This window comes from Lepidothrix coronata, unplaced genomic scaffold, assembly GCF_001604755.1.
Source record: "Lepidothrix coronata isolate B3197 unplaced genomic scaffold, Lepidothrix_coronata-1.0 Scaffold90, whole genome shotgun sequence".
Lineage (NCBI taxonomy): Eukaryota > Metazoa > Chordata > Aves > Passeriformes > Pipridae > Lepidothrix > Lepidothrix coronata.
The window spans coordinates 2,433,677-2,448,195 of NW_016690270.1; the positions used below are offsets into that span (position 1 = coordinate 2,433,677).

The 14,519-nt window shown below is 40.1% G+C and overlaps 1 protein-coding gene across 1 annotated transcript in view; it reads left to right on the top strand.

Annotated features, from left to right (window-relative positions):
• Window positions 1-14,519, top strand: part of ST7L (suppression of tumorigenicity 7 like) — a 23,542-nt gene that overhangs the window by 2,375 nt on the left and 6,648 nt on the right. Inside the window, exons 3-13 of the mRNA XM_017821423.1 lie at window positions 580-739; window positions 1,357-1,411; window positions 1,836-1,951; window positions 3,812-3,890; window positions 4,661-4,815; window positions 4,938-5,035; window positions 5,437-5,551; window positions 7,279-7,351; window positions 8,083-8,185; window positions 11,506-11,656; window positions 11,788-11,880. Of these exons, the coding sequence (XP_017676912.1) occupies window positions 580-739; window positions 1,357-1,411; window positions 1,836-1,951; window positions 3,812-3,890; window positions 4,661-4,815; window positions 4,938-5,035; window positions 5,437-5,551; window positions 7,279-7,351; window positions 8,083-8,185; window positions 11,506-11,656; window positions 11,788-11,880 (1,198 nt within the window). The remainder of the gene's footprint in view (window positions 1-579; window positions 740-1,356; window positions 1,412-1,835; window positions 1,952-3,811; window positions 3,891-4,660; window positions 4,816-4,937; window positions 5,036-5,436; window positions 5,552-7,278; window positions 7,352-8,082; window positions 8,186-11,505; window positions 11,657-11,787; window positions 11,881-14,519) is intronic.

Here is a 14,519-nt window from a genome sequence, read left to right on the forward strand (position 1 = left end):
GTGATTTGGGCTTTAAGGTCCCTTCCAACACAACCATTCTATGATTCTATGATTTGGGCTTTAAGGTCCCTTCCAACACAACCATTCTATGATTCTATGATTTGGGCTTTAAGGTCCCTTCCAACACAACCATTCTGTGATTCTATGATTTATTCTTTTAGATTATTTTTATGAAATGAAAAAAAACCTACACGCAGTACAAATTTGGTAGTGCAGGTAGGGCTGATAAATCCTCACCAGATAAAGAGAATATAAGGGTTTTTTGCCTCTGTTCCCAGTTTCCCTACACAGGCACTACTGAAGGGGTTTATGAGTTACCCCAATGACCTGAAGGGGGAGGAACAGATGTTTGACTAAAATTTTACAAGTTTCTTTCAGTCTCTTTCATGTTCTGTGGCTGATCCTGCGTGACAGGACAGGCCAAACCAGATCATTAATGCTACTTTGTGTGGAGATAAAAGTTCCATCTCTAGTCAATTTGCAGAGGGATTTACTCACTGTGAACACTCTTATCTCTGCTGTTTGCTGCAAGGGTGTCACCTAAGGGAGTTTCTGGTGCTTTTTTTCCCCCTGTGACAGGTGTTTGAGTGGTGGCACTTCCGAAAATACGGCACGTCTTTCATCGAGCAGGTTTCTGTGAGCCATCTCAGGCCCCTCATTGGGGGTGCAGAGAACAGCCCCCCACCCCCAGCAGCCTTCTCAGCAGGGGACAATGACACCAGCAGGCAGAACATGCCAGGTGATTGATTCCTGATGTATCCCAGCAGCTTTCCTTAAGCTTCAAGGTGGCTGGTTCACCTGAACTGGCTTTTAGTGGCTTTGGCTCTGCATCAGTGCTTGTGAAGAATAGAGAAAGCCTACATCTTATAAAGTGTTTTATTAGTAATGGTAAAAACCCCTAAAGAATAATGTATCTTTGCTCTGAACCATTCTTTATTAAAATATTTAGGGAATACCTTACACATTCAGCTAAAATTGTTTCAGTGACATTAGTTATTTGCTGTTCTAAATATGTGCAAGATAAACATTGCATGAGTGTACATGGCAGTGTTTAATCTTCCCACCATGTGCTTTTGTACCCCAGCAATGCTGGGGAGGAAAAAAAAATTCTCTCTCTATATAAATATTATATATATATAAATATATGTACATGTATAACCTTTAATAGAAATATATATTTATATTTTTAATAGCAGAAGTTTACGAAGAATATTATACGATCGTGCTCAAGTTGAATAACAATAACATAAAAGCAGCTTTTGAAAGCAAAACTGTATTTCATTGCTGCATTTGAAAGTCAAGGTAATATTTCCTGTGCTCTTCATTTAAAAAGTACTTTTATTTTTCACTCCCCAGAGTGCAAAGTGTGGCGAAATCCACTCAATCTTTTCCGAGGGGCAGAGTATAGCAGGTATTAATTATCTTACTTTCCATTGCATCTCTTTAAAATTAATTGGGGCCATGCACATGACTTGTTCACAGAACTTGCACTGGTAATGTCAGGAGACAGCTGGAGACCTGCAAGATTATAGGGGTGATTGATGCCAATCCTGTGTTTAAAAGGCACCAAGCCAAGCTTTGGCAGTTTCAATGGTAAGAATGCAAATATTACTGTAACGTTATTTTTTGTGAGAGTAAAGCAGGAGAAAAACTTTATTCAGGGGTTGAGATTCTGAATCTAAATTCTCTTTTTTTATTATGGCTGTATTGCAAGTCTCCTTGTGTTCTTTCATTGGAAAAGCTGCTTCCTGGGAAGCCAGTTCCCAAGTTGCTCAGAACTTTACAACCTTTAAACCTTTATAACCTGCCTCTTACTGAAATTTCTCCTATTAAAGGTACATGTGGGTGACTGGGAAGGAGCCTCTTACTTACTATGACATGAATTTGTCAGCTCAAGACCATCAGAACTTTTTCACCTGTGACACAGATGCCCTCCGGCCTTCGGATACAGGTACCGGTGTCGTAGGGGGGGAGAGTGCAAAGTGGGGACTTTTAATGAACTTGAACATAGATCAAGCTTTCATGTCAAATATTTTGTGGGATTGCAGCCTTTCTCAGCTGCTGAAGAGGTTTAATAGACGTACAGAATCCTGGAATGGTTTGGGTTGGAAGGGAAATTAAAAGGTGATCAAGGTTCACCCCCTGCCAGGGGCAGGGAAACCTTCCCCTAGACCAGGGTGATCCCAAGCCCTGTCCAACCTGGCCTTGAAATTTAGTGAATTTAGTGAAATTTAGTGACAAGATGTTTCTTCACCCTGTGCATTCTCTACAACTTTAAGCCTGTCAGGATCCTGTATTTTAACATCTCACCCATTTCAAATAATCAACACAATACCACAAACCTGGATTGTATTCCCAACAGCCAAAATACACTCTCATTTAAACCTTAGCAATGAACACTGCAGTCTCCAGAATTATTTTTTTTTTCCTTGTGTTCCACATGTTTAGTGCAGCAAATGTTCTTTACCTGGTTATTGTCAGTGTGGGTGTGAATTATTGTCAATTTGTCACGTTCTGGAAGTGTTCCTTGTCAGCTGCCTGTGACAAGCTTGATATGAACGATGTGTTTTTATTTCACAAAAGGGAGTGTATTGTCTCGCTTGCTAAGCCAAGACTAATATTTTGTTTCCAAATGAAAAAACTCAAACATTTTTCCACGTTATTCTTGCTGGACAGCAGAAGGGTTTGTTCCAAAAGAAACATGTATAGATTCTTCAGTTTTCTTATCGTCCTTGAGATAGGCCAGATATGGAACTCCATGAATGTAAGGGTTTGGAGGTTTTTCAGTGTGAAAGTTACTTAGTTTTGCATGGAAAATGGTAGCTCTGAGAGTGTTGTTTTTCTTCTGCTAGAAGTTGGGTTTTCAGTTTGTGTTTTTCATTTTTCCCAATTGGAAACATAGTGGGGAGGGGTTTAGAGTCATTACATTGAAATAATTTTGAATTCAAGCTGTAAATCAAACGACACTTTTGAATAAATTTCAGCCTTTGCAATTGTTTCCTAGAATACTTTCTAATTAGGTGATAAATTATTACAAGTATAACTTGAATTGGCTTTGCTGTGTGATGCCACTCAAATATGGTTTGTAAGTTTAAAAAGGAATTGTTTAACCCTTTATGATCTGACAGATTTCTGAATAGAATTCCAGAATGGTTTGGGTTGGAAGGGACCTTACAGATCACCTCGTTTCACCCCCTGCCATGGGCAGGAACACCTTCCACTATCCCAGGTTGCTCCAAGCCCCATCCAAGCAGGCCTTGGACACTTCCAGGGATGGGGCAGCCACAGCTTCTCTGCACAACTTAACATTCAAGTATGAATCTCTACCTGTGCAAGACACCCCTTACTCCATCACTTGTTTTCTTTGAAGTTCTGTTTGAAAGCTGAAATTAAAATTCTGTGCAGGTCCGTGCAAGAACCTGTGTTTAACAATTGCTCCTGCCAAGCTTTCAACAAGTCTTGGGAAATGTTTCCAAAAATCTGTAGCAGTTTAGAAATTGTACATCTGCCTGGTTATGTAAGCTGTCTTTGTGCTCTGTGTAGGAGTTCTGAAATGGTCAGTGAAGAATCTTCCTGGTGGTGTTGCTTTCTTAGACTAAATTTGGGGTGTAATGAGCTGTTGCAAGAGTTTGATGCTTGTGGGAGAAACAGGCTGGAATTAAAACACTTGTTTGCTCTTCCTCATAACAGCAAATGGGAATTTCCAGCATGGAAATGGATGTTAATTATCGAGCAGTGTGGCCTCCACTGGCTCCCAGGTGTTTCCCAGGTGTCTCTGTCCCTCACCAGCCTTTCCCTGTTTTCCCAACAGTTATGCAGAAGGCCTGGCGAGAGAGGAACCCTCAGGCCCGGATTAAAGCAGCATATCAAGCTCTGGAGTTGAACAATGAGTAAGTTTATAAATTCAGCTACAGTACTTCTTGTGGGAAAGACCAAATGGAAGAATACTGAGCACATTATCAATTTCTTCATCTCATAATTCACTTTTAGTGAAGTTCTGAGTAGCTTAAGAGCAGTTCCTGTGACTGAGAGTTGCACATGGGGCAGTTGCACTGAAGTATTGAGCTGTTCTATTAAAAATGGCTTCTGTGCTTCCCTTTTCTTGGGAAATATATTTTTAAATCTTTGTAACAACAGCAATAGCAAATGAGAAATTCTATTCAGATGTGGAACAGTCTAAATTGAACCTGAGATCCTGTGTCTCAGAGGTGGCACGGTGGTAGGACTGTATTTGGAGTTCACAGATGCCACTGCTGCAAGGGAGTTAAAAATACTCCTGTAGCACAAACCAGTTTCACCCACTATTGTGATCCATTTTGTTATGTTGTCTTGTAAAAAACTTTAAAACCTGGGTTTGGAGAAGCAAACTAAACACAAAAAAAAACCCTTTCCAGACAGTTACAGACCATTTTTACAATTTCAAGGAAAATAATTTAACTCGCTGCTTTTCTCCAAATGTGTGGGTTTTTTTCTGTAAGATGAAAAAGGTTTCTGTTTTTCCCACACTTACCCTTTGAACAGAAGTCTATAGTTTGGTACTTTATTATTGTTACTGCTTAGATCTTAAACACAAGTGAAACATTTTTAATGCTTCTAGCACTTAGTAAAGATACTAAACTTCATCCCTCAGAATAACTAGTAGGTTTTTCTCTTATTTCAGTTGTGCCACTGCATATGTCCTCCTGGCTGAGGAAGAAGCAACAACAATTGTGGATGCTGAGAAGTATTTCAAGCAGGCTCTGAAAGCAGGAGAAATGATTTACAGAAAGTCTCAGAACTGCCATTCCCAGAGCCCCCAGCACGAAGCACAGCTGAGTAAGGACTTGGAAATCCCATAAACTCTTGGGTTTGTGTGAGCAGAAATGTAAAACTGAGGTAAAGTTAGGAGAGGCAAGGATTGGGACTGATAGACTAATATTTTTTGTCTTTGTCACCAGGAAGAGACACCAATGTGTTGGTCTATGTGAAGAGGAGACTAGCAATGTGTGCCAGGAAGCTTGGGAGAATAAGGGAAGCAGTAAAAATGATGAGAGATGTAAGTAAAAGTAAAAAAAAACAAATTGAGCAACTATTGTTTTCAGTCACACTGTCCAAATTGATGGTTTCAAGTTCCTTTCTAGGCATCATAATTAATCTAACTGAATTATTTTCCAGTGAGACTTGGACATCATGACTGGATGCAGCCTGGTCTAGTGGAAGGTGTTTCCCATGGCAGGGGTTGGAACAAGATGAGCCTTAAGGTCCCTTCCAACCCAAACCATCCCATGATTCTATGGAATTATGCAGTTCTTTTCATGCTGCTTCCCTTTCAACTTCTAGCACTGTGAAAGAACAGAACATAGAGAAATCCTGAATTATTGTACCGATTTCTGTTAACTATTTCAGGGATTCAGCTGCAGTTCTGTGTGTAATTCATTTCTCTTTCCTGATTTGCAGCTGATGAAAGAGTTTCCACTTCTCAGCATGCTGAATATCCATGAAAACCTCCTGGAGGCACTGCTGGAGTTACAGGCTTATGCAGATGTCCAGGCAGTTTTAGCCAAGTATGATGGTAAGTGGTGGCTGTTGGGAAATGTGGGTGGTTTTGGATAAGAGTAAAAATGAGGTGGGCAAGTTGTTTGCTCATGATCTCAGCTGGGTGACCAGATTCCCTTCACCAGTAACAAATAGATGCTTCCTGAGTGCAGGTCAAGTGTTTCTTCTGACTGCTGAGGTCAAATTTAGGCAAGCTAAATTGCATCCAAATTACTTTTTATGCTTTTATGTTACTTCTAATCTGTAAAGCAGTCTTTGCTTTGATTCAAGGATTATTTTAATTAATCTCTTTTACATCCCTAAATTCATCACCCTTTTTCAGCCAGCACATAGCCCTGTAAGTAACTGATGTAAATAAGCTGGAAAAGGGAGTTTTCCTTTGTCATCTTCCAGGCTTGGCTCCTGTAACACTGAAGTTGCTCCTCAGAGATCAGCAGTGTGCAGACATGCTGCTTGCCAGAGATTAGTGGTGGGCATTAAACAGCGTGGTTGGCTTTCACTTTCCACCTCAGCTAATATATTTCAGGGGTTGTGCAAGTCTAGATAAAGGTTAGTAAAACATATACTTATTTTTTTTATTGTCCTCGAGGTTTTGCCACCTGCACAGTGCCCACATCGTGAGGGTACAAAGTGCTGCTGTCAGAGCTGGCCCTTAAATCACCTTCAGAGTGGAGGCACATAAGAGCAACATTTTATGACAGCCATTCCCAGAAGCTGTTGTGTTTTGTTCTCCCCTGTGTCTGTTCTTTATTGCCTCAGGGAATCAAAAGTAGGGTATTTTTTCCCCAATCCCTGTGCCTGTTGTGTGTAGCCAGCATGACACCCTGCTCCTGTTCCTGATCATCCACATTCCTCTGTGTGGATCCTTCTTCATTTATCACAACCATTTGTGCTTCTCTCTGCGAACATCAGGAACTGTGACACTTTCTTAAGAAAGAGTTGCTGATGGTTTTTTTTTTCCCCCTAAGCATCTGGAAAAGTGGATGTGAGCTTCAAACTCTCTGCAGCACCCCTGTGTTTTGCTTGACACGACAGCCAGACTTGTAGTAAGTGATGGACAAGCCCAGGATGGGATTTACAAAAAAAGCAAGAGCCATCTGACTATACACAACATGGTACTTGGGAATTAGACCCCAGACTTTGTCTGCTTTTAAAGTAAACTTGTGCTGTGGAGTGCTAACCTTCTAATCTGTAATTGTCAGCTCAAACTTGGCTTCAGATATCCTACAAAGCTCCAACTAATAGAATTTTTCCCCGTGGAACTGGAAAAGAGCGGAAATTGCGTTTCTGTTAAAATTTGTCTACCTGTCTGTAGTGTCATTTTTTTTTTTTTTTGGGTCAGCTTCTAGTCAGCCTCTCAGTGTTGTGTAAAACTCTGTGCTAATGTACAGTTGCAAAATTAGGTAAAAGATTAGAAGCTTGTTTTAAACCTTTGTGGGTTAGTACAGGAAATATACTCTGGTTTGAGGTGTGTATTTATATATGTATTTCTCTCTTAATTCAGTTTTAGTGTCTTGGTACATTTAGAAGAAAAAAAAGTGATGCTTTACCACCAAAATACTGCATTTTCAATCTGAGACTGTGCAAAGAAATTCAGAGTTTCTAATCACACCTGAAATGTTCCAGGTGTTACATTCATTGTCTCACGTGCCTGAGTAAAAATCTGTAAGCTCAGAGGATTTGGGTTCAAAATGTTTGTCTTGCCTTAGAATCTTACAGCTTAATTATTTTATTTTATCACAGATATCAGTCTTCCCAAATCAGCAGCAATATGCTACACAGCAGCCCTGCTAAAAGCCAGAGCTGTTTCAGAAAGGTAAGCAACCATGTGTGTGAAAACAGCTGTTTGTTGCTGATCTTCTGTAAAATATGAAGTAAAAAGGTCTAAATCTTTTATGTTTTAAAGTTACTTCTAATCTGCAAAGAAATCTTTGCTTCCATTCAAGATTATTTTAGGTTTTTTAATCTGTTCTACACCCCTGCTCATACCTAAATATGTAGCAGTTACGTTTTTAAGAGCAGGTTCAGTGTGTTTATATATACACCTATATGTGTGTGGAATTAAATGTGATTTAAAGCTCCTTTCAAGCATCCACAGAGCTAATACAGGTGAGGGTGTTTTTCAAGAGCCCACGTGTTGGCCAAGTGCTTTTATGAAGGTTCTGTTTTCAGTGCCTTGCTTGGGATTTTCACCATTTTTTGGGGGTGGGTGCAGGATATTTGTGGTAGTTGGTGCTGTTATTTCACTGTGGTTCTGGTCTGTGGAAAGCTGGGTCCAGCAGGTGATGCTGTAACAGTGAGGGGAAAATTTAGGCACTCACCTGACATGATTGACATCAAATTTCAAACATACCTGTGTCATATGGGCATGGAGGGACAGCAAGGTACCTGAATTAACATGCACATTTTTCTCCTAGAAGGATTTATTTATCCTTCTTGATAAATCAACCAATTTCTTAATAAACTCCAAGCTCACAAATGCAAATAAACACCTGCTTAGGGTTTATTATTTATTACTTTTGTTCAATGTGGGTTTTTCCCCTTCAGGTTCTCCCCAGAAACTGCCTCCAAAAGAGGGCTCAGTACAGCAGAAATTAATGCTGTGGAAGCAATTCACAGAGCTGTGGAATTTAACCCTCATGTTCCAAAGGTAAGAGTATTTTATTTTCTGTTGGACCACTTTGACTGTATTCTAAAAAAATACCATGTTATAATATCATTTTGTTATTGGAACTGGTTATAACTCCAGCCCCAGGGTTTCTTGAAACTGGTTATAACTCCAGCCATGGAGTTGTTAAATGCACTGTTATTTATATCACAAATGTTTGGTGGCCAGAATTAGGGTTTTGGTTTGGTTTTTTTTGCAATAGATGATGTTAAAACAGGGGTTTTGCACAAAAAAATTAACTTGGAATTCCCTAACTCACTGGAAAATGAGTTATATACCAGTGAGGTATTACTGAAGGCCCTTTATTCTGTAAGGGTATTATTTTCTTCCCCACTGTGACCCACTGGGTGAGTTACTTCATTTGTCTGTGCCCTTGTTCACTTGTTTGCTTTGACTATGAGCATTTCAGAGCTTTAGGCATTAATTAATTTTGTAGGCATTAATAAATGTCGATATTTAAAGTCACAGAATCACAGAATGGTTTGGCTTGGAAGGGACCTTAAAGATCATCTCATTCCAAGTCCCTGAAGCCAAATTAAGTTCTCCAGACAATAACCACTGTAGTATTCCAAAAAAACCTTTATTCTGCTCTGCTTCCAAGCATGGGCTCCACAGTTCCTGAGAGCTCTGCAGTCAGTTCAGTGTGTAACCAAGATGCAGAGTCTGTACCCACCCCAGGCTGGGTTTAATATCTGGCATCACCTGAAGCGGCCAAAGCACGGATTCCACGGGTGAAAATAAAACCTTGCAGTGCTTCTTTTTTTTTTTTACTATCCCAGGGCTGGTGCTGGGTTCAGTGTGAACCCTTGAATGCAGGAGGTTGGCTCAGTGCTGGGCCTAATCCTCTGCAAATGATGCTGGAGCCCCAGTGGCTGGAGCTGTGAAGGCTGGAATGATGTGACTGCTCCCTTCTGTCTGCCTGTCCAATCCAATAGAATGTGCACAGGGAGAGCTAATTGCTGGGAGAAATTGCTGCTTCTTTGCATGACTGATCAAGAGCAGGGCAAGTTCATTTCAGACAGTCTCAGACAGGTTTTTTTTTTTTTTCCTTTAGCCCCTGCCTTGAGGGGCAGAAGATTATGAAGCATTATCATTATCGAGAAGTTCTTTTAGTTGGGGTGTCCTCCCGTTGTTTCAGGAGCCTCACGTACCTTTTTAAAGAAGTTAGGGATGATTTCAAACAGGCTCTTAGCAAAATATGATCTGTAGTTCTGCAGACCAGCGTGGAAGTTGATTCCAGGTTTCAGTAATTTCATCTTCTCTTCTAATTGTGGATCTATCCAGCCTTTTTTTTTTCTTTTAATTGCAATATTACCTTGAAAAACCAATTTACTGGATGACAGAGCAGAATTTTATTGATCCAGGCTGCCTGGAGCTCTGAAATGCTCATAGTCAAAGCAAACAAGTGAACAAGGGCACAGACAAATGAAGTAACTCACCCAGTGGGTCACAGTGGGGGAGAAAATCTGATTTTTGAATTTGCACCCTGTCCTGTCCCGTGGACTAAAAATAAATGAGTGTGTAAAGTAGAAATCCCTTTGTTCTTGGAGCTGATGGTTGTCTTTGCACATAACATCGTTTTGCATAAGGAAAATAAAATAAGGTTTGTTTCTCTTTGTTCCCAGCTCTGCTTTTACAAGGCTGGGGTTTGTTTGGAAAGTTAGAACCAGCTGGAAAACTGGTCCTCTTAAGCCATTTCCAGTTAGGGATCTGAAACTGCATTTTGGTGCTGGAGGAAACAACCTTTTCCAATCGTATTTTGAATATCTCAGAGATTTTTATAGCGTATAAAGACTTCAAAACCCCAAGATACTTTCAGCACTGAGACACCTGGCCCGTTTTCTGCTTAAACATGGACATGAAGACCTGCCAGACTGTGGAATTTCTCTGTTTGTGTGGTAACATGGGCTCAGAGAGAGCCAAAGCCTGGAGCTGAGCATTGGTGTGTTGTGGCAATACTTGCAGTGGGGCTTCCCCACCACTGCTGGGTTTATATTCCCAGTCAGCACAATGGAAAAGTGGGCACTGTGGAGAGCAGGAGGAGTCAGGTCAGGGGTCAGATATTTGAGACCATTTTCCCACAGCAGCCCTGTGTGCCAGTGATCCTTTACTGTGTTAAAAAAAAAAAAAATTAAAAAAGAAAAAAAAAAATTGAAGAGGATTAGAGGGGATTAGCAAGAATATTACCCTCCAGAGTGCAGGCCCAAGGCACTGAGAGAAGAACCTAGCCAGGCAGTAAATGTGCTTTATTTGGCTGGGGCACAACCCCTCCTACATTCCTTGAAGAATCTGAATGGGAAAAGTTAAGTCCTCAAACTGGATTAGTAAATAATCTCATAGTTTGTGGCATCTGCTGAAATAAATCGGTGAGTTTGCTGCATTCTTACACTTTGGGGGACACCCCAAGGAATTGCCACGTTGATCAAAGGTGTGGATTAACTTTGGCTGTTATTGAATGAGACACTGTGTGGTAGGAGAGGACAACCCACAGGTAAATACTAGAGCTGAAACTGTCTTTTCATTCTTGTAAAAACTGCTCATCTGTTTTTAAAGCCTGAGCTCAAATGAATACCTGGCTTTTTTTTTAATGTGCCACGATAAAAACGTGGTGCATCGAAAAAAGTCGCATGTCCTGGGTTGCAAAGGAAATGGGAAATGATTAATCCTTGTGTTCTTTGACCCTTCTGAGCATCAGATATTCTGCTGATGGAAGGAGAAGGCTGAAATTGAAAAAATCTGAAATCAGAGATGCTTTGTGGTAGCCCAGGAAAACCACATTAAAAGAAGATTTTTTTCCCCTGGTTTTGGTTTATTATTCTTCCTTTGGTTTAGCACACTGACACTTTGGGTTTGCTGCTCATACTTGAGGGCTAACAAATCCTCAGCCTCCTGCACTGAAACCTTCAGTGATGAAATAATGAGCAAAAATACTGTTGGTTTGGGGTTTTTTTATCAGCCTAAATTTGTCCCTCATTGGTATTGCACCTGCAGCATTATACTTATGTCTGTTCCACAAGAAGGTATTTTTGTTTTGCCTTACTGAAGCTGTATTTTTTTTCTTGATTTTTTTTTTTCTTTTTCATATGGGAAAGTCCCAATTTAAGATTGTTGAAGACAGGAGTGTGTTTTGCTGCTTTCCCCTTCCCACAGGCTGGCTGCTCTGGGTCAGGGTTGGGCCCTTTCCTCCACAGGTGGCCCCTGGGATTTGCTCAGTTCGTGCCTCCATCAGTCACTGACATTTCACAATTAAAGGGTTTGGTGTGTTCCACGTAACCAAACGTGCTTTGCATTTGTCCTTTCAGTATTTACTAGAAATGAAGAGCTTAGTGCTGCCTCCAGAGCACATTCTGAAGCGAGGGGACAGTGAGGCAGTAGCCTATGCTTTTTTTCACCTCCAGCACTGGAAGAGGATAGAAGGGGCTCTAAATCTGCTGCACTGCACGTGGGAGGGCAGTAAGTATCTCTCCTTTTATTTTTTGCTGTACAGTAGACTAATCTCTGTGCTTTTATTCCCCTCAAACACAACTGGTTCTCTTTGTGAGAAGCTGGTTAAATACAGATCTGATGTCCCACTCCTTTTGCAGCATTTAGGATGATCCCATACCCTCTAGAGAAAGGACATCTTTTCTATCCCTACCCGAGCTGCACCGAAACTGCAGACAGAGAACTGTTGCCAAGTAAGTGGTTTCTAAGCAGTAATGATAATAAAACACAAGCTAAGGACATGTTCAGTTTGTGGTATTCTGTATTTACCTTACTGTGATTTTTTTAGTTGGAGCTTCCTGTGAAGGGGATTCAGCTATTTGTTGATGTCCCTCCCAAAAGATCCTGAAGCACTTGACGTGTGTGTGGTAAATGTCAGCTTGATGCTGTAATAGCCTAAATCCTTCAGAGATCAAATCTGTGTGTGGGACATCCAGACTGAGGCTGGCCAGCTTTGAGAACAACAAAATGGACCATTTTTTTCTACATACTTTGGAAAGAAGTCATGGATTTGACTCCTGTTGTAGCAAAGAATCAATGCATGGTTCCAGTCCTGCTTTTGGATATCCATCAGAACCTGTGACCTTACAGAGGTTAATCTGTATTTTCATAGAACATGTATTTATTTCTGTCATTAAGTCACTGGTCCATATTTGTCTGCTGGCTGCCTCCTGGAACTTTTTATCCATGTATATCTGTGGATTTGCACTAATATTTGATGCTGAAAAGTAGGTCTTGTCCAGCTGCTCATTGCTTCAAGGTTATTTTGTGCAATTATGACCCTACAGGGTTGTTTTCTTTCCTTTGAGTGAGGCAAATAATCTAAATCACTACACCCTGTGCTCATCATATTTAGTAGGAAAAGACCATTAATTTGGAGTAGAATTGGACTCTTAATTGTACATCTTAATAGAATTCCTTTGGGGCTGAACTTGTACACAATTCCCCTGGGACTGGAAAGAGCTACTGCAAAAGCCCCAGCAGACCCACAGAGCCCACAGCTGTGGAAAGGAAAAGTGCACATACGTGTTTCTATTTAAAAGCCTGAAGTTATATTTAAAATGTGTAATTTAAATTTGCCCCCAGACTGCTTTAAATTACTCATTTCTCACTTATGCAGGATATTGCACAAGGAATTCCTTGGTTAGCAACTAACCCTAAATTGTAGACTTCCCAGCATAATTAAACACCAACACATGCAGATATTTCAACACGATCACTCACGCATTCCTGTTATGTTTTAAATATAAAACTACCCATAAATAAAATCATCTTAACACTTTTATTGCGGTACTTCCTCGAGAAGCCTTGACACTTAATTTTTTTAAATTTATCTATTTAAAAGAATGTTGTCCAAATCAAGGATTCAGAAATCCTGGATTGGTCTATGAGTAACAACTCTCAAATGGCTGTGAATGTGTAGAGTTATCTTTGGTTGTCCTTACCTATTTTGGATTTGGTTTAAATTTCCCAGTGTAGGAAAAGCCAGTGCAAAAAAAAAAAATTATTCCTTTTTTTCTTTTTAACACTTTCCTAAGTTATGTTGGGACCTTTCCTAAATTATATTGCTCCATGCTTTAAAAATGAGGTGAGTTTTTAGGTAGTACGAATCTCTGAGTAACATTAACATCTCTGATGGGTGTTAGACATGGATCTCCAAACCTTCTACTTCATTGTGCTCCAAAATCATATCATTAAAAGCAAAAGAAACCCCAAGCACTTTGCCATTTGCAGTAGCACAAAGGCACTTTTGCTGGGCTTGTTTTCTAACGATGCTTTCATGTACCAGCCTTCAAAACCAGAAACTGGGAGGGTAAAGTGTCTTCTTCCCCTTCAACCTTCAGTTTAAAGAGAACACAACTGGACTTTCTTCTGGCTTTAAAATCTGAGGGGTTTGTTAGATTTTAAAAACAGCCTGTCAAGAAGTGCAGCCCCTTCGTGATTACATATTGTTAGAGAAACTTTTTTTTGTTTTGTTTTGTTTTTTTTTCATTTAAAAACCCTCTCAAATCAGTGGATGGAAGTCAGAGCTGCAGGTATTTAAAGCCAGTAATTGCAAATTCACCGAGCAGGTCCTCAGCTGGTGACCAGTAGTAGTGTTGTGAGTGCTGAAAGCTCCACATGCCACCCTTAGCCTGGGCTAATCACCTGCCTTGGATTTGGTTACCACAGATTGGAAACTGCAAGGAGCTGCTATGTGCAGAATTTATAACCCAGTCCTGGGGCTGTTTTCTTTGGGGTCTGCTCTGTCAGCTGCTCTGAGCAAATTTACTGTAGTCTACAACCAGAAATCCTGGAGAAGTATTAAGCAGCTCCCTTGTATGTGCAACATGCTGGTGGTTTTGTACTTGCTCAGCTTCTCCCAGGGTGGGGAGATGTGCTGTTCCCTTCAGGTGACAGGATTACTGCTCCAGAATTGTTTTAATTGCTCTGGGTAATTTTGGCAGCTTGTGAGTTTTTACTTCCCTCTGTCCTGTTAAAAGACTATGCACCAAAAACTGAGCCTGAAGAAATGCTACGAAAATAAAGGCCCAAGTGAAAAAGAAAACTGGAAAGAGAATATTAATAATGAAGACAAAGTTGTAATAGCTATTAATAATGAAGACACAGGTGTAATAACTGTTAATAATGAAGATAAAGGTGCAATAACTGTTAAAAATGAAGATAAAGGTGCAATAACTGTTAATAATGAAGATAAAGGTGCAATAACTTAATAATGAAGACAAAGGTGTAATAACTGTTAATAATGAAGACAAAGGTGCAATAACTTAATAATGAAGACAAAGGTGTAATAACTGTTAATAATGAAGACAAAAGTGTAATATCTATTAGC